Source organism: Guyanagaster necrorhizus (assembly GCF_019112545.1).
Source record: "Guyanagaster necrorhizus MCA 3950 unplaced genomic scaffold BT62scaffold_44, whole genome shotgun sequence".
Taxonomy (NCBI): Eukaryota; Fungi; Basidiomycota; class Agaricomycetes; order Agaricales; family Physalacriaceae; genus Guyanagaster; species Guyanagaster necrorhizus.
Window position 1 is genome coordinate 311,200 of NW_025064923.1, and position 19,386 is coordinate 330,585.

The 19,386-nt window shown below is 39.8% G+C and overlaps 1 protein-coding gene across 1 annotated transcript; it reads left to right on the plus strand.

Moving 5' to 3' along the window:
• Positions 1-18,159: 18,159 nt before the first annotated feature.
• Positions 18,160-18,798, plus strand: BT62DRAFT_923767 (uncharacterized protein; the record flags this gene model as incomplete). The annotated part of the gene is made up of 3 exons (XM_043184546.1): positions 18,160-18,402; positions 18,450-18,568; positions 18,675-18,798. 3 exons carry the CDS (start codon positions 18,160-18,162, stop codon positions 18,796-18,798), a joined length of 486 nt encoding a protein of 161 aa, XP_043034406.1.
• Positions 18,799-19,386: the final 588 nt, after the last annotated feature.

Here is a 19,386-nt window from a genome sequence, read left to right on the forward strand (position 1 = left end):
TAGTTACTCTTATGCCTACCACACTTGCACATTTGAATATACCCCTGTTGTCCATCTTGCACACTGAAGAATCACTAAAAGAAAGAACTCAAATATCTTAGAGCTGAATAAGAGCAGAGAGCCTCACCACATGGCTCAAGCTATTCAATACCAAATAGACTTGGAGGGCCATCAAAGAGGCCAGAAGTGAAGAAGCAGCAAAAGCTGTGCTAAAAAACTGGATCCACAAAACCTGAGTCGAAGAAATCATTGATAGAGTAGTCAAAGAGATAAGAAAGGCAGAAAGATGTCAAGCCCTGGAGTGGCTCAATGAATTATGAGGACCATAAAAATTCATCTGTTAGTCCAAAACCTCTGAACAGGATTTGGTAGTTAAAGCCCAGCTTGAGATGCTCACATTCCAGACTGTTTATATTGCAACTGCCTTAATTGACAGTAGTTGCACAGAGAGTTCTATTAACTGAGCCTTTGTTGAAAAATATAAACTCCTCACTAGGGCCACTATGGCCCCAATCCCCATTTACAATGCAGATAGAACCAAGAACCAAGCTGGTTTGATCACTGAGTTTATTAAACTCAGGCTCACAATCAGAGACTATTCTAAACAGATCAATCTAGCTGTAACTTACCTGAGGACTAAAGAAGTGTTTCTTGGACATGACTGGTTGATCAGGCACAACCCATTGATCAACTGGAAGACTGAGAAAATAACCTTTACCTGCTGTAAATACCACAAACTCCTCTTCAAATTACCAGACAATGATCCTAAGGACTGGTGGGACAAGAAGATAGAGGATAGAGAAACCATCTTAGCCATTGATGTTCAATGTTCAATAAACATTTGTGCCATATATCATATCAATAACCTGGCAGCCAAGGCAAACAAACAGAAGAGAGAAAGAACATTTAAAGAAATGATGCCAAGATGGGCTCAAGACTTCAAGGACCTGTTTGAAAAAGAGAGCTTTGATGAACTCCTGGAGTCTAAGCCTTGAGACTATGCAATCAAATTAATCCCAAACACTAATGCCAACCTCGACTGCAAGACCTATCTGCTTGGACATAATAAGCAACAGAAACTTGATAAGTTCCTTGATGAAAACTTATCTAGTGGAAGAATCCAACCTTTTAAATCCTCTATGGCCTTGCTATTCTCTTTTGTAAAAAAGAAAGATGGCAAACTCCATCCTGTACAGGATTATCACAAACTTAATAAAATAATGATTAAAAATTGTTACTCCCTTCTCCTGATCTTGGAACTAATAGACAAGTTATAAGGAGCCTGATATTATACTAAGCTGGATGTTCAGTGGAGATACAATAATGTGCAGATCAAGAAAGAAGATGAATGGAAGGCAGCCTTCCATACTAACCAAGGACTGTTCAAGCTGACCATAATATTCTTTGGACTCACTAACTCTCCTGCCACATTCTAATAGATGATGAATGACATTTTTAAGGATCTCATCACCACCAGAAAAGTTACTATCTACCTTGACAACATCCTAATCATATCAAGAATAAAGGAGGAGCATAGAAAGTTAGTATGACAAGTGCTGGCTTTGATGAGAAAACACAAATTGTTTCTCAAAGCAGAAAAGTGCAAATTTGAGGTACTTGAGACTGAATACCTCAGAGTGATAATCAGTGAGGAGAGTATATAAATGGACCTGATTAAGATTGCTGAGGTGACAGAATAGTCTGAGCCCACACAGAAAAAGGAGCTCCAATTGTTTCTTGGATTCACAAACTTTTATTGGTGATTCATCTGAGACTATAGCAAGGTCATGTGACCAATGACTCAGTTGACAGGTAATATCCTCTAGACCTGAGGTCTCTCTCAACAGGCTGTATTTGATGATCTAAAAAGATGACTTGCAGAGGATGCTGTACTCATCATCTCTACACAGGAAAGGAAGTTCCAAGTGGAGGCAGATGCCAGTGGAGAGGCTATAGGCACAGTCCTATCACAAGAGCAGGATGGGAAGTGGCAATCTATTGCCTTCTTTTCAAAGGCACTTATAGTAACAGAATGAAATTATAAAATCTACAACAAGAAATTGCTTATGATAATGCTCACCCTAGAAAAATGGTGACATTATCTGATCAGAGCTATCCAAATGTTTGAAATCTGAACAGACCACCAAAACTTATAGTATTTCTGACAGCTACAGAAGTTAAATTGATGCCAGGTCTGGTGGGTAATCAAGCTAAGCCAATACCAGTATATGCTGCACCACAAGACAGGAATAGCCAATAAAAAGGCCAACCTCCTTAATCAATGAACAGACCATGATCAGGAAGGGAGTGATAATGAGAGAGTCACATTGCTAAAATCTGAACACTTTAGGGCTATGATAATGCTAATGGAGGAAGAGATCCATGAATGAATCAAAAGCATGACTTATGATCTCTGAAAATAGGATCAAAGAGTCATCCTATCACTCAATCATGAGCAAGAAATAATGAAGGAGAGAGGATTGATTCACTACAATGAGCAGATCTATCTACTAAGAGACTAAGGTCTTTGCAGCAAAATCATCACCACCTGTCACAACTATGTGATGGCTGGTTATTCAGACATCACCAAAACAAAAGAACTCATACTATAGGAATACTGGTAGCCAAAAATAGACAATAACATTATCCAATATATCAAGGCCTGCAAAACCTGCTAAAGAGGAAAGTTATCAACACAACCCTGGACCACATCCTTACACCTAAATGAGGTTCCATCATCACCATGGATCTATATCTCAGTTGACATAGTCACTGGATTACCAGACTGCAACAGCTATAATGCCATTCTCATCATAGTTGATCAGTTCTCAAAGACAATCATCTTGATTGCCTGCTTGACAGAATTAATCTCCAAAGAGTGGGCTAAGATTTTGTGTGACAAAGTCTATGCTAAATATGACATGCCTCAGGTTATGATATCAGACTGTAGCCTTCAATTTGTCTCTAAGTTTCTTGATAATCTATACAAACTACTGAATATCAAACGGAATGCCTCTATAGCATACTATCCACAGACAGACAGGCAAACTGAGAGGGCCAATCAGGAGATGGAGAAATATCTCCATCTATTCATCAATTATCACTAAGATGACTGGGTGAAATAGTTAGCTCTTGCAGCCTTCTAACACAATAACTGCATCCACTCCATGACTAGTAAAATCCCATTTTTCATCAATTATGGCTGATATCCCAATATCAGCTAAACCAAATGACACTATACAACCACTCTGGCATCCTCAGACTTTGTCACAACCATGACAAAAATCCACAATGAAACTAAAACAGCATTGAAAAAAGCAGCAGCAACAATAAAAGTGCAGTATGATAAACACTATCAAACCACACATACATATGTAATTAATGACAAGGTCTGGCTAGATACAACCAACCTTCATCTGCCTCAACCAAAACAAAAACTATCTAACAAGAGGACAGAGCTATTCCTAATACTCAAAAAGATCAGCAAATCAGCATACAAACTATATCTGCCTGCTAGCTGGAAAATCTATGATGTATTCAACAAATCACTATTAATACCATATGTCACACCCATTTTTTCAAACCAGAAAAAACCACCTCTCTCTCTGCCAGACCTTATCAACAATGATAAACATTATAAAATTGACCAGATCTTAAACTATAAGCTACAGAAAATAAAGGCAAAAGGGAGAGGCATGACAACAACTATGGATTACCTGGTTAGTTGGAAAGGATACAGACTAGAATCTAACTAATGGGTCAATGAAAAATTGATGAATGCTGATGACATTATATATGACTATGAATTATCCTTAAATTAAACTATCAGGATGATGATTTTAACAAAGGGGTAATGTTATAATTTTTTCTCATTCTCTTATTTTAACCTCTATTTATACTTAGTCAGGGCATCAAAATAAAGTGCTTAAGACTATGAGACAAGGCTTAGTCATCACAACTAGCCATGTCTGTCATTGTCTTTCAATGTGATAATGCTGCTCAACAATGCACAACTATCCTTTTGTGTATGATAGTGATGCTCTAGAACAATGAGCACAATGGACTCAGAAACATATAATAGATAACAGTATTATTAGCACACCATATACAGTATTTAAGGATGCTCACTCTCACTAGAAAATCTCAGCTTTGAGCTAAAGTTTATTCCCATATCATTCTATACTCAAGCCAATTCTAAAAGGCCTTGTGACACATTGATCAGATTATGCATTAGTAAACTCAGTCAATCATCTAAAATGCAAGGTGACTTCTGTTTATCATATGTATCTGCTTATATAACACTTGAGTCTAATAATGAAAGAGTACAAGATGGCCAACAAACTGGCCACTGAGTACTTTGACAAGCTGGAACAACTTGGCAAGCTTGCTGGAGTCCAGAATGATATTGCAGACACAGGCTGCATGGTCAAGTACATGAAGATGAGAGCATCACTCTCCTATCTGAAAATAATCTTAGATCTTAAACAAAATATCCTAAAGAGATATAATGCATAGAAAGAGTGAATCATCATAATGTATAGAGAGAGACAGTGGCAGAAGGCCAAACAGATCACTCTGTCCATCAGGAGACAGAAGCATCAAGGACAGGGACAGAAGACCAACACCTCTAGCATGACCATGCCTGCCAAGCTTAATGGCTCAACCTCAACTTCTTCTTATAATGAGAAGAAAACTAATATGGATATGACATTTACTGGAACAGATAAGCCTATAGATGTGAATCAGCTCAAAAAGAAGGAGAAGTGCTTTAATTGTGGCTAGAAGAGCCACATAGTATGAGACTGTCTCTAGAAGAAAAATAAGCACACTTGAGAAGATCTCCAAGTGCTGATAATGGAATTACAAAAGAAGGATAAAGCCCTTGGACTGGAGATGAAGGTCAAGAAGGTAAAAGACAGGGCTGAGCAGTGAGTGATTCTGCTGACTCAGCCAAAGAAATAAGTGATGTGTCACAAGCAGATACTAGATGGACTGATATTATCTCTGTAGTATCACCTATGTCTAAATTATGCATGCATTCAAATATACCTGACACTACCACTCAAATATTGGAATCACTTAAGGAAAACACTCAACCATCTATGGGCTGAACAGGAGCAGTGAGCCCCACTAGTTAGCTCAAGCTATTCAATACCAAATGGATCTAGTGAGCTATCAAGGATATGAAGGACAAAGCAGCAATGAAGGCTGTACTCAAGAATTGGGTCTACAAGATCCAAGCTAAAGAAGTGATCAATGAGATGATAGAAGGAATGAAGAAAGCTGAGCAATGTTGAGTTCTGGAATAGCTCAACAAACTCTGAGGATCACAGAAGTTCATCTGACAATCCAAAACTCCAGGCTGAGACCTTTTAGCTAAAGCCCAAATCAAAACCCTCACATCTCAAAACACCTATATAGTCACCACACTGATCAACAGTGGATGCACCAGCAGCTCAATTAATTGTGCTTTCATCACTAAACACAAACTCCCTACTCAAGCTACAATGACTCCAATCCTAGTCTACAATGCAGATGGGACTAAGAACTAAGCTAGTTCAATCACTGAATTCATCAAGCTCAGACTCATGATCAGCAATCATTCTGAAAGAATCAACTTAGCTGTAACTGACTTAGAGGCCAAGGAAATTTTTCTTGATCATAACTGGCTGATTTATCATAATCTGCTAATCAACTGGAAAACCAGCTGCATCATATTTGCACAATGTCAATGCTGAAAGATTCTGTTCAAGCTGCCTGACAAAGATCTAGAAGACTGATGGGATAAGAAAATAGAGTATTATGATTTTTTTAATTTTTTTTTCTTTTCTTCTTGATTTATTCAGAATTGACTCCTATTTCTGCTTAGTCAGGGTGCCTAAATCTGGCACTTAGAATCATGAGAATGCTTAGTCAGCAGCATTACCCCAATCCTGATCGCTGCTGTGAAGTCACACAACAGCACAATGACAAAGAAGTCTCTTTTATCTTTATGCAGCAGTAATAGCAGTAACAGCATAACAGCAGGACAATATCTTTTATAGGTCTCTTAGTGATGCTGGACAAAATGCTACATAGCACCAGCAAAGACAATTAGATAGTTATATTCTTAGAATGATAAGGATTTAGTATTTAAGTAGTGTAGCTTTTACTGTAGTAACTTTAGCTTCAAGCTAAAGTTTATTCTTTACCATCTACTCTTGAGCGACTTGCAACCATCTTGATCACACAACTCTGATAGCATATCAGTGAACTCTAATAGTCAACCCAAAGTGCAAGATTCTATTAGTTTATTACATGCTATTAGTCACATAGAATTTGAGCTTAACAATTAGCTTGAAGCTTCTGGCTTCTCTTTCTCAGGCCCAATCATGCTGAGAAACTGAGTGCCCCCTGCGCTTAATCCTTCTGACCTGAACTTCACTTATAAGTTCTTTGAACTCTTGGCTTCTATCATAGAAATCTTGATTGGTCTATTGATGATCATACAGCTGTGCTATAGATGCCAATCAATCACTGCTTGGGCAATCAGACACTATTAAGAGTTTCAACGTATTTGAACCATCTTCTACAATGTCACATCAGACCTCCTCCTCCATAACATCCCTGCCTCTGTCTAACAGTTCTTCTGACCTTCAGAAGGAGCTGACCCTAAAATTGTCTCTGGAAGCTTAACTGAAGGGCATTCTAGGAAAGAGGAGCAGCAGCAGCAGCAGCAGCACACATATCCTCTGTAACCTCTATTGGCAGTCATCTGAGACCCTGAAAATCCTTGAGCTACAGGGTTTTGACAACTCAGACCTGACACCCCCATTCCATTCTTCAAGTGCTACATCTCAGCAACAAGAACAACAACCCCCATCTCTAGCACCAGCCTTGGACACCTTGCTAGAGACTCCCTTGATGCTCCACAGGTGGCTCAAGAGGCCAGAAATTCCAGAGGCCATGGGTCCTGACACACTATATCAGTATAAAGCAGAAGCATTGATCATAGGACAGAGATCAATAATGACCTCTACTTCAATGACAACAGTGATGAGCACCACTAGTGGCATGCTGCTGCTATTGCAGTAGATCAAATAGAGCAGCATGCGATTAGCCACACTGCAAGCAGAACAGGCAGTGTATGAGTGATACTGCATACAGCATAACAAACTGACAACACTGATCCAGTCCTCTCCCAAGAGAACCAAATTTGACATACCAGTAATATTTCTGAGTATCTTTAGAAGCAGACATGAGTCAACAGTGAGATTATGAGAGAGAACACCCTCTTTGGGCAGTATCTCTGAGCATGAGCAGCAAAAGAGCAGAGGAGAAACACAGAAAGTAACTGAACTAGTATGCTTATTGGTACCACCACCAACAGCATATCTGATACTCCATTCCAGGGATCTAGCACTTCTACCATTGAGCCTGACCCCTGGGCAAAGCTACCTGAGGGAGTCATCTATGCAGATGAAGTCCATTGAAGGGTGTCACTCAATCTCAATGATGATTGCCTGCTATCTTATGAGACTGATACTATCACAGAGACTGATAATATTCTCATCTGGAGAGATAGGATATCAGCAGACCAAGGGGACATTAGGGGAGACAATGAGGGTATCAATCCTACCAGAGACATCAGGAGGTTTCTCAATGGGAATTTTACTGCCCTCTTTCTCAATCTAAGATTTTACAGAAACTTCCACTGGTATCACAGAGCAATGGCAGCAGCAGCAGTGAGAGAAGAAGTCGAGGAGCAGCAGAGGTAGCCTGAGCAGCAGCCTACTCTTTGACCTAGACCCAATGATGCTGGATCCAGCATGCAGCCTCAGCACAGCTGTTTTAGAGGTCTACAACCTATGCAACAGTTCTCTCCTCAAGAGAGATGTGGGTGAGACCAACAGTGAGAATATAGATGATGAGAAGAAAGAGGATCTCAACAGAGAAGTTGAGGATGCTCAAACTGACTGGACCAGTATGTGGGACATACAAATGCATGAAAAGAAGTTGAAGGAACTGGTGTGAGTTGCATGCCAGAAGGATTTTATGGAGTTGTATCAGGATGGTACAACTATGCTATAGACAGATGATACCTGGTTGGTGTTACCCATGAGACAAATGTATACTACTGCTAACAGAATTGAGCATGCAGAGATTTTACAATATGCAGCCACTGAGCAGGCTATTTTTATTTATAATAAAAGATATTTAGGACACTAAATGCAGGTATTACTGCTATACAGGCTAAAGTATAGCATAACATCAAGGCCATGGATGCTGAGTGTGGTGCTGAGCAAGCTGGCCAACATGACATCCACAATCTGAACAATGTCATCAAGATATTTATTCACTATCTTGGCTGTCCATAGCACAGCATCTTGGCTTTTCAGAAGCCAACTCCAACTGAGCAGCCATTACCCAAACCCTTAGAAATTGCTGATTCAGCAACCATTTGCTGGACAACCACCACCAGATGAAGCCAAAGACAGTGGAGCAGTCTCCAAAGCCTCAGCTGAGCCCACAAAAGACAACCCTATAGCAATTGCTCAGAGTTGGACTATCAAGAATAAGTGGATCATGCAAAAAGAAGCACTATCATCAGAAAGCCCTGTTGCTGGTGACAGATCCCTCCATTCATTCCTAGGACCCTCACATGGATGGGTGGGACCACCTCCTGGCAGGCTTCTGAATCCTATGCTCACTCTTAATACTGGCACTCAAATTCTTAACATCAAGCCTACTCTTGTATCTAAACCATATCTCTTCTGAGGGGCATCTGATGATATTGATCACTTTCTAGTTGATTGCAATCAATATTTCCAAGTATTTGTCTCATACTTTCTCACTAACATGTATAAGGTGATGTTTGCAGTGACTCACATAGTGGACAAAGCAAAAACATGGTGAGTTCTTATCTCCTCCACATTTTAGTCCACCATCAGATCCTATCATTGATATCTCTCATGGCTGATCTTTAAACAAATAATCATCAACAAGTTTATGGATCCAGCCATCCAAGAAGTCCACAAGCAGAAGATGAAGGACTTCAAGATAGGAGATAAACTGGCTATGGATTACTTCAATGAGTTGGAGCAACTTGGCAAACTCACCAGAGTCCAGGACAACACATCTGATACTGGTAGAATGGTCAAATATATGAAAATAAGAGTCTCAGCCTCTTATCTCAAGATCATCTCTGATATTGGCTATAGTGTCCTAGTTGAGTATAATGAGTAGAAGGCACATATTATTACAATATACAGGGAGCAGTAGTGACAGAAGACAGAATCATCCACCCTATTGTGGGGTGGACAGAGGCACCAGAGACAGGACATGAAGCCCTCCATCTCTAACATGACCATGCCTGCCAAGCCTGGTAGCTCAGCCTCAACTTCTTCATTTGGCAAGAAGTGAACCAGTACAGGCACAATATATACCAAAACAGGTCAGCCAATGGACATGAATCATCTCAAGAAAGAGGGGAAGTGTTTCAATTGTAGCCAAAAGAGTCACATGACATGAAACTGTTCTCAGAAGAAGAACAAGCACATTTATGAAGATATATGAGCACAGATTGCTGAGTTGATGAAGAAAGACAAAGACCTCAAGCAGAATGATAAGCCTAAGGAGGTAAAATATCAGGCCAAGCAGTGAGTGATTCCACTAACTCAGCCAAACTTTCAAAGAGTGGACAGTCACCCTCAGCCATTGAATGGACTGACTTTATTTCTATAGTATTACCACCTCCTATGTCTAAATTATGTGTGCATTTGAATATACCTGACTTTACTACTCAGATACTGGAATTGCCTCAGGAACTGAAACAAAAAACTTAAATGCTGATGTATGGCCAAACAGAGGCAGAGAGCCCTAAAAAAGATAAGTCATCACCTAAAGTTTGTCAAGCTAACAAATCTATAGAAACCCAAATGTCTTTGGGCTAAACAGAGGATCTCATTGGCTAGCTAAAACCATTTGATACCAAATGGACTTAGCAAACCATCAAGGATGCAAAGAATAAAGCAGCAGCAAAAGCTATACTCAAGAATTGGGTACACAAGATCCAAGCCAAGAAAGTGATTGATAACATGATTACAGAAATGTGAGAAGCAGAACAATGTTGAGCCCTGGAATGGCTTGATGAGTTATATGGACTGTGGAAGTTCATCTAATGATCTAAGACCTCAGGACAAGACCTATTAGCTAAGATCCAAATCAAAATGCTTACATCTCGAAGCACTCACAAGGTCACCATACTAATTGACAGTAGATGCACTGAGAGTTCAATCAACTGTGCTTTCATCACCAAGCACAGACTTCCAACTCAGGCTACAGCAGCTTCTATTCTCATCTATAACACAGATGGAACAAAGAACCAAGCTGGTTCAATCACTGAATATATTGAGCTTAGACTCACTATTGGTGATCACTCTGAATGAATCAACCTGGCAGTAACAGATTTGGAAACCAAGGAAATATTTCTTGGATATGATTGGCTGATTCAGCATAATCCACTAATCAACTGGAAGACCAGCCACATCATCTTTGCCAGATGTCATTGCTAAAAGATTCTATTCAAACTACTCAATAAGGATCCCAATAATCAGTGGGATGAAGAAATAAAAGACAGTGAAACTATTCTCACCATCAATCTACAGAAGGCCATTCATGTGCATGCAATACATCATATGAACAATCTAGCAGCAAAGGCTAATGCCAAAAAAGGGAAAAAGACATTTAAAGAGATAGTATCTGAATGGGCATAGGACTTTCAAGACTTGTTCAATAAGGAAAGTTTCGACAAATTACCTGAATCAAAACCCTGGGATCATGCCATAGAACTCATTCTCAACATGAATGCCAATCTGGATTGCAAAGTTTATCCACTTGGCAATAATGAACAACAGGAACTGGACAAATTCCTTGATGAGAATTTATCCAGTGGAAGGATTCAGCCATCAAAGTCACTGATGGCTTTCCCTTTTTTCTTTATCAAGAAGAAGAATGGGAAACTCCAACCAGTACAAGATTATCAGAAGCTCAATAAAATGACGATCAAGAATTGTTATCTGCTTTTCTTAATTTCAGAATTAATGGACAAACTCTGGGGTGCCAAGTATTACACCAAGTTGGATGTCTGATGGGGATATAACAATATCCACATCAAAGAAGGCGATGAATGGAAAGCTGCTTTTCAAACCAACCATAGGTTGTTTGAACCAATGGTCATATTCTTTGGCCTCACTAACTCACCTGCTACCTTTCAATAGATGATGAATAACATCTTCAAAGATCTCATCACAACAGAGAAGGTCATGATCTATCTGAATGACATTCTTATCATGTCCAAAACAAAGGAAAAACACTGAAAGCTAGTACAACAAATACTAGCCCTGATGAGGAAGCATTGACTCTTCCTCAAGGCTGAGAAATGTGAATTTGAGGTATTAGAAACTGAATATCTTGGAGTCATTGTCAGTGAAGGAAGCATCAGAATGGATCTCATTGACATGCCCTCTCTGTGTTCAGGCATGTAAAATTGCAAAAATTGTGAATACATAGATTGCATTCCAGTCCAATAAGCATGTAACAGAAAATAGGACTAGAGCACACAGAAACCTAGCTATCATAATGCTAAACTGAAGTAACAATAAGCAGAGTGCATGGCCTAGTAACAGACTAATACCAGAGGGATTATGCTGCATGTGAGATCCCAGCAATTAGCCCTAAATGTGCCAATACTATTACAAGAGGACATGCTAAAAATAAAAAGACTATGATTGAAATATAATCAGCAAGTCTGATCACATTGATCAAAGATGCACAGCTATTGATGCACTGATGGGACATGCTTTAGAACAGAGAACTGAGACTCAAAGAAAGGTATCTGAGTAAATAAGTATTGAATGGAGAAATAGACTGATGACAACAAAGTAATAAGTAGAGAAATATTACCCCAGGAATGAATAGCATGCATACTGCTCTGAGCCTTGCACACATACATATGGTGCCTTAGCATACATAATACAGTAAGGGACTCTGCATCATACTGAGAAATAGCACCTTTGATGAGTCAGATGGAATGACTGGCTGGACACAGGAAAGCAGAACATAGCCATTGTGACTGGCTCCTGGCATAAGAGATAACTCCAGGAGTCTGAGACAGTTTACCACTGTCAGAGATGTCACCAGAGAAATAAGAAAGTGAGCAGACCTGGCAAGGCCAGCTAGCCAATGTCAGCTAGCAAAGGAACAGTGGGCACAGTCATTGCTTGAAAGAGAATAAGCATGGTGACTGCAATATGTGCATAAATAATACTCACAGGATCCAGCATGGAGTCTCATGCTTTGAAGATACCATAGTAGGATTATATTAGTAAGTATCATAGTAGAGTATTTAAATACAGTATTGTATGAGTAGAGGACAAGTTTCTGACCCCCCACAGTTGCAGTGTATTGGGCACAGAAAGCCTTGCACTCTAGCTCTGGGTTTGTGTTAGTAACTTCAGGTGAGAGAATAAACTGATTATTGATATCATTAAGAGTGCTGTGAGAACTAAGTGAGGCATCAAAGCTCATGAAGGACTTGAGCCCAGTTTGATAAGAGGTTTTGGATTGCACTCTAACCTGAGAACAAGAGAGCAGTGTCTGAAGGGCATCATCTTGAGTTTTTGAGGTATTTGTGATGTGTGGTGCTACAGGTGGCAGAGGTTCAAACTCTTTGGCTTGATTAGTGTGTGCTTTTATGTTATTTCCACAGATTAGTAGAGGTTTGAACCCTTTGGTCTGTTGGATGGTGTTTTATTGTGTTTTATATCTCTAGATCATATAAGTTTGAATCCTGTGGATCTACAATCAGTTTGGAAGCTTGTGAACAGAGATCTGTGCTCTTTGGCACTTGTGGACATGTTTGTGATTGGTTTTTGCTCAGAGCATGAAGCTTTGAGTTGTGTATTATGTGTGTTAGGGATTTGAGTTAATCTGAGCTGTGCTTGAGACTATTTGAGAGTTTTGAAGGAGTGTTTTGATATATTGTATTGAGTTGCAGTACCATTTGCCTTGAGGCCCAGCAACATCTGTTGCCACCTCTTGTTCTGATAAAACAAAAAGCTTTGGGGCTTAGAGAGACCTCAGACTGTTGTAAGCATGCTATTACTGTTCACACATGATGATCTTATTAAAGAAGACAATTATATTTATTGATTGCTACTTTTATCACATTATAATCTTCCCACAAACTAAGAGTTTTGTGTGTGTGTTGGTGTGAGTGTGGTCAGTGGATAATGCTCTGCTGTATCTGTTTTCACATTGCACATGCTCAGATCCTCTTCATCATCAAAGTGGTGAGAGTAACTGAATGGCTGGAGCTGACCAAAAAGAAAAAACTACAGTCATTCCTTGGTTTCACCAACTTCTACTGGTGGTTCATCCAGGACTATAGCAGAATAGTCAGATCTATGATGCAATTAACCAGAAATGCACTATGGACTTAGAGACCATCACAATAATTGGTGTTTGACAATCTTAAATGCCAATTGGCTGAGAATATTATCCTGGCAATTCTCACTCAGGATGGAAAGTTTTGAGTAGAGGCAGACTCAAGTGAGGGCACCATAGAGATGGTTCTCTCTCAGAAACAGGATGGCAAATAGAGGCCTATCGCCTTTTTGTCAAAAGCACTCATTATCACTGAGTGCAATTATGAGATCTATGACAAAGAACTTCTCACTATAATGCTTGCTCTCACTGAGTGGTGGCATTATCTCATTGGAGCAGTCCAGACCTTTGAGATCTGGACAGATCATCTGAACCTCTGATATTTCCAACTCCTATAAAAGCTTAATTGCCAACAAGCCTGATGGGTTATGGAATTATTCCAATATGAATACATACTACATTATAAGGCTGATGCAGCAAACAAGAAGGCTGACTTTCTCAGTTGAAGGGCCAACTATGACTAGGAAGGAGACAACAACAAGGAAGTTGTACTCTTATGACCAGAACACTTCTGAGCAATGATCATGCCCACCAAAGAGAAAGTACATGAATGTATCAAGAGTGCAACCCAGAATCTCCACAAATAAGATCAAAGAATAGCTTCATCACTCAATCACAAGCAGAGACTAAAGAAAGAAGAGAGATTGATCTGTTATGATGGACAAATCTACATCTCAAGGGATCAGGGGCTATATGGTGATATCATTGCCACATGTCATAATCACATGACTGCTGGACACTCTGGGATTGCTAAAACAAAGGAATTAGTCTTGTGGAAGTATTAATAGCCCAAAATAGATCATGATATCACCTGATATGTCAAAGCTTGCAAGGTTTATCAGTGTGGCAAAGCCTCAACACAACTCCAAGCAGCTCCTCTCTATCTGAATGAGATCTCTTCATCACTATGGACTCACATCTTGGTGGATATAATAACTGAACTTCCTGAAAGTGACAGCTATAATGTGATCATTGTTATAGTCAATTGCTTTTTGAAGGCAATCATTCTGATCATCTGTTCAACAGAATTAACATCAGAAGGATGGGCAAAAATACTATGAGATAAGGTTTATGCAAAGTATGGCATGCCTCAAGTGGTAATTTCAGACAAAGGACCACAATTCATTTCTAAATTTTTAGATGACTTGTACCAACTCTTCAACATCAAACAAAATGCTTCAACAGCATATCACCTCCAGACAGATAGTCAGATGGAGCAGGTGAATTAAGAAATCAAAAAGTACCTGCAACTTTTCATCAACTATCAGTAAGACAATTAGATAGAATAGTTAGTCTTGGCAGCCTTCCAACACAACAACAGGATTCACTCTGCAACAGGCAAAACCCCATTCTTCATAAACTATGAGCGACATCCTCTCATTGCCCAAAGCAAATGAAAACACACAATAACACTAGTCTCTATGGATTTTTCCAAAGAAATAGCAAAAATCTATAAAGAAACAAAGACAGCTTTTGACAAAGCTGCTTTAATAATGAAAAAACAGTATGACAAACACTGCAGACCAGCACACAAATATTCAGTCAATAACAAGGTCTGGCTGGATATAACAAATCTTCATCTCCTATATCCCAAACAGAAACTGGCAGACAAATAAACAGGACCATTCAAAGTCACAGCAAAAATCGGTAACTCAGTATATAAGTTGCAAGTACCAGCAATATGGAAGGTTCATAATATCTTCAACAAGACATTATTAACCCCATATATTGCACCTGCCTTTTCAAACCAAGAACAACTGCCACCACCACCACCAGAACTCATCAACAATGAAGAACATTATGAAATCAATGAAGTTCTAAATCACAAATACTGAAAAGTCAAGGCATGAGGCAGAGACATGAAAACAACTATTGACTATCTAGTCAGTTGAAAAGGTTATAGCCCAGAATCAAACCAATGGGTCAACAAGAAATATATAGATGCTGACAATACAATATACAACTATGAACAATGCAACAATCGGCTGGATATACCTGTCAGCATCAGACATACAGTGAAGAGCAATAACAGCATGAGAGAGCATCCTGCTGAGTCACAATTTGCCAAATCTCAATCAACAATGGAGCCAGAAATAGACAGCAGTGCACTAAACAAGGCAGCAACAACAGTGTCTATCACCACTCTATGTATGGAGCATAATGGCTGAGAACAGAAGATTATGCTCAACATTATTAGTTCAACAGATCAGCCACCTGCTTGTGGATGGAAGGACTTATCTCTAAATTAGCCATCAGGATGATGGTCTTAAAGAGGAGGTAATGTTATGATTTTTCCTATTTTCTTTTCTTTTCTCCTTGATTTATTCAAGATTGACTCCTATTTCTGCTTAGTCAGAGTGCCTAAATCTGGCACTTAGAATCATGAGAATACTTAGTCAGCAGCATTACCCCAATCCTGGTCACTGCTGTGAAGTCACACAACAGCACAATGACAGAGAAGTCTCTTTTATCTTTGTATAGCAGTAACAGCAGTAACAGCATAACAGCAGGACAATATCTTTTGTAGGTCTCTTAGTGATGCTGGACAAAATGCTATACAGCACCAGCAAAGACAATTAGATAGTTATATTCTTAGAATGATAAGGATTTAGTATTTAAGTAGTGTAGCTTTTACTGTAGTAACTTTAGCTTCAAGCTAAAGTTTATTCTTTACCATCTACTCTCAAGCAACTTGCAACCACCTTGATCACACAACTCTGATAGTGTATCAGTGAACTCTAATAGTCAACCTGAAGTGCAAGGTTCTATTAGTTTATCACATGCTATTGGTCACATGGAATTTGGGCTTAATATAGAGAATGGCAAAATAATTCTCACTGTGGACCTGCAGAAAGCCATACACATTTGTGCCATGCATCATGCTAATGACTTGGCAGTAAAGACCAATGCAGAAAAGAAGAAATGAACATTTGAAAAAATAATATCTGAATAGGCATGAGACTACTGAGATTTATTCAACAAAGAAAGTTTTGATAAGTTATCAGACCCAAAACTCTAGGATCATGCAATTGAACTAATCCCCAATGTCAATGCCAATCTGGACTGTAAAACATATCCACTTGGCAACAATGAATAACAGGAGCTCAATAAGTTCTTGGATGAGAACTTATCCAGTAGATGAATCTGGCCATCAAAGTTTCCAATGGCCTCCCTCTTCTTCTTTGTCAAGAAGAAGAATAGTAAACTTCAACTGATACAGGATTACTAAAAGCTCAACAAGATGACAATCAAGAATTATTATCTGCTTCTGTTAATCTCTGAACTCATAGACAAACTCTATGGCATCTAATACTACATCAAACTGAATGTCTGATGGGGCTACAACAATGTATAAATAAAGGAAGGAGATGAATGGAAGGCCATCTTTCACACTAATTGAAGACTATTTGAGCCTACAGTTATATTTTTTAGCCTCACCAATTCATCAGCAATCTTTCAATAGATGATGAATGATATATTCAAAGATCTCATTCCCACTGAAAAGGTTATGATCTACTTGGATGATATTCTCATCATATTTAAGACCAAAGAGGAACACCAACAGCTAGTATAATAAGTATTAGTGTTATGATTTTTTCTCATTTTCTTTTCTTTTTCCTTGGAAATGACTCCTATCTTTGCTTAGTCAGGGCACTTAGGCCAGCACTTAGGACCATGGGAAGGCTTAGTCAGCAGCCCAGTCAGTCATGGTCTTATCACACTGCTGTGTGCTATGGAGGGAGAGACAATACTCCTTTTGTTCTCAAACTGCAGCATAGCAGTAATAGCATAACAGCAAGACAACAGCTTTTGTGGAGAGCTTGGCAACTGCAGCAGCAACAGCTCTGCAAGAGACAACATCTTTTGTGAACCCCTATTTATAGTTAAATAACAGAATAGTATTTAAGTAGCATAGCTCTCACTATAATACCTCAGCTTTGAGCTAAAGTTTATTCTCTACCATCTTATCTCGAGTGACTTGCAATGCCTTGACCACACACCTCTATTGACACATCAGTGAACTCAGTCAGTCTAATCTGAAGTGTGAGGTTCTAAACTGTTTATCACATGTTGATAGTCATATGGAGTTTGAGCTTAACAATTAGCTTGAAGCTTCTAGCTTTCCTTCTTCAAGCCTAAAAAGCTAAAAGAACTGAATGCTTTTCATCATCCTCTTCTTGACCCACAGGACAAAAAATTATAGGTCTTCCAATATCAGCTCTATCAACTCTGAAGTACCCCCTTCCTCCATTGAATTGCTGACTCTTCTACTAGGAACCCTCACAACTAATATAATCAGAGAACATCAAACCCATAATGTCACCTTTGACCAATTCCTCAATGGTCTTGTTACTGAGACCTGAATCACAGGAATCAGATCCAGACAAGGATCTAAAAGCATAAGCCAATCAGATCCTCTCCAAGCAGAAGAAGAACCTCTCCACAGTTCTCCATGCCTCCTGACCCCTGACACTGACACCACTGATGAACTGGTGAAAGAAGAGGAGGTTGAGCTCAGACAGCAATGGGAAAACAAGCTCGATAAAGAGCACTGACAGTTGGCTGGAATTAGCTGACCAGCAAAGAGGGGACCCTCCCCATCAACCCACCCTACCTAGGGCTGAGAATGGCCTGCAGGCACAGAATAGGATAAAAATCCTGAAGACAATCTCTATGCCTCAGATCACTAGAAAGAACCAGGAAACGATCAGGATCAAGATGCTGATAGACAATCAGGCACTAACAACAGAGACACAGAGACAGGAGGACTCCTGTCAGCTTGAGGAAGAAAGTGGTTTCCAGACACCGAATGGAATGAAGATCCCAAAGATGACCCTTATGGGATTAATTGGTGGAACAACACCACTGAAAAAGGAGAAAGCAGTCCAGACAGACCCTAATCCAGCAGCTCAGGAAGTAGTGGCATCCTGGCTGATGATGAGTCCTTTGACTGGATCATCAAGGCCCAAAGGCCATCAGTACCTCAGATCAGCAATCAAACCCTTCATAAGTTCTTGCACAAGAAGCTCACCACTCTCTTCCTCAATGCAGACTTCTATAAGGAATTCCAAAATTACACCAAGTGAATGGAAGAAGAAAGAGAGTGGCAGCAGAATGCCGAGACCAAGAGGGTATGAGATCTACCCTCCTGGGAGATCCCATATTGAAAGGACTCTGATGATTCTCAGAGCTGATACTGGCCTGAGGGAGGATGAAGAAATTGAAGAAGAGGAAATCATTCTCTTTGCAAGTAATCGCTGGGTGAAGCTTGTGAATGAAGAGGAACTGAAGAGGGAGGCCAGGATGGGATGATACCTAAGAAATCAACCAAAACCCCAACTGATCCCTAGGAGTGAGAAGGCACTAGTATCAGGGATGCCTCTGGTACTATCAGAAGATGAATACTTGCTGTTCCCAGCAAGTACTCCACCACTCTGGAGGATTGACTCTTCTTCTAGAAGCAGCATGACATCTTGGCCTTCTGAAGAAAAGCTAAAATACCCAAACCCATAGAGACTGCCAGTTCAGTGACCATTCACTGGACAACCCCCATCAGACGAAGCTGAAGGCAGCAAAGAACCTAAAAAACCCATGCCAATGGAAGACAATCCTGTCGCACTCACCCAAGGCTGGACTGTCAAGAATAGTCACATCATATGGAAGATGGTTTCTCTGCTGGGAAGCCCCATTGCCGATGACAGCTCCCTCCATTGTTTCTCAGGGCCTTCAAGTGGATGGTTGGGACCACTGTTATGTGCATGCCGCCGGCCTCTGTGTCACCTCAACCAACCACGAATCCAATCACTACCCACCGGACTCCGACCGCTTCCCATTACCTACTAATTTCATTTCACCAGTATCATTTCACATCCGTATTTCACATTGTAATATCTAGACCCC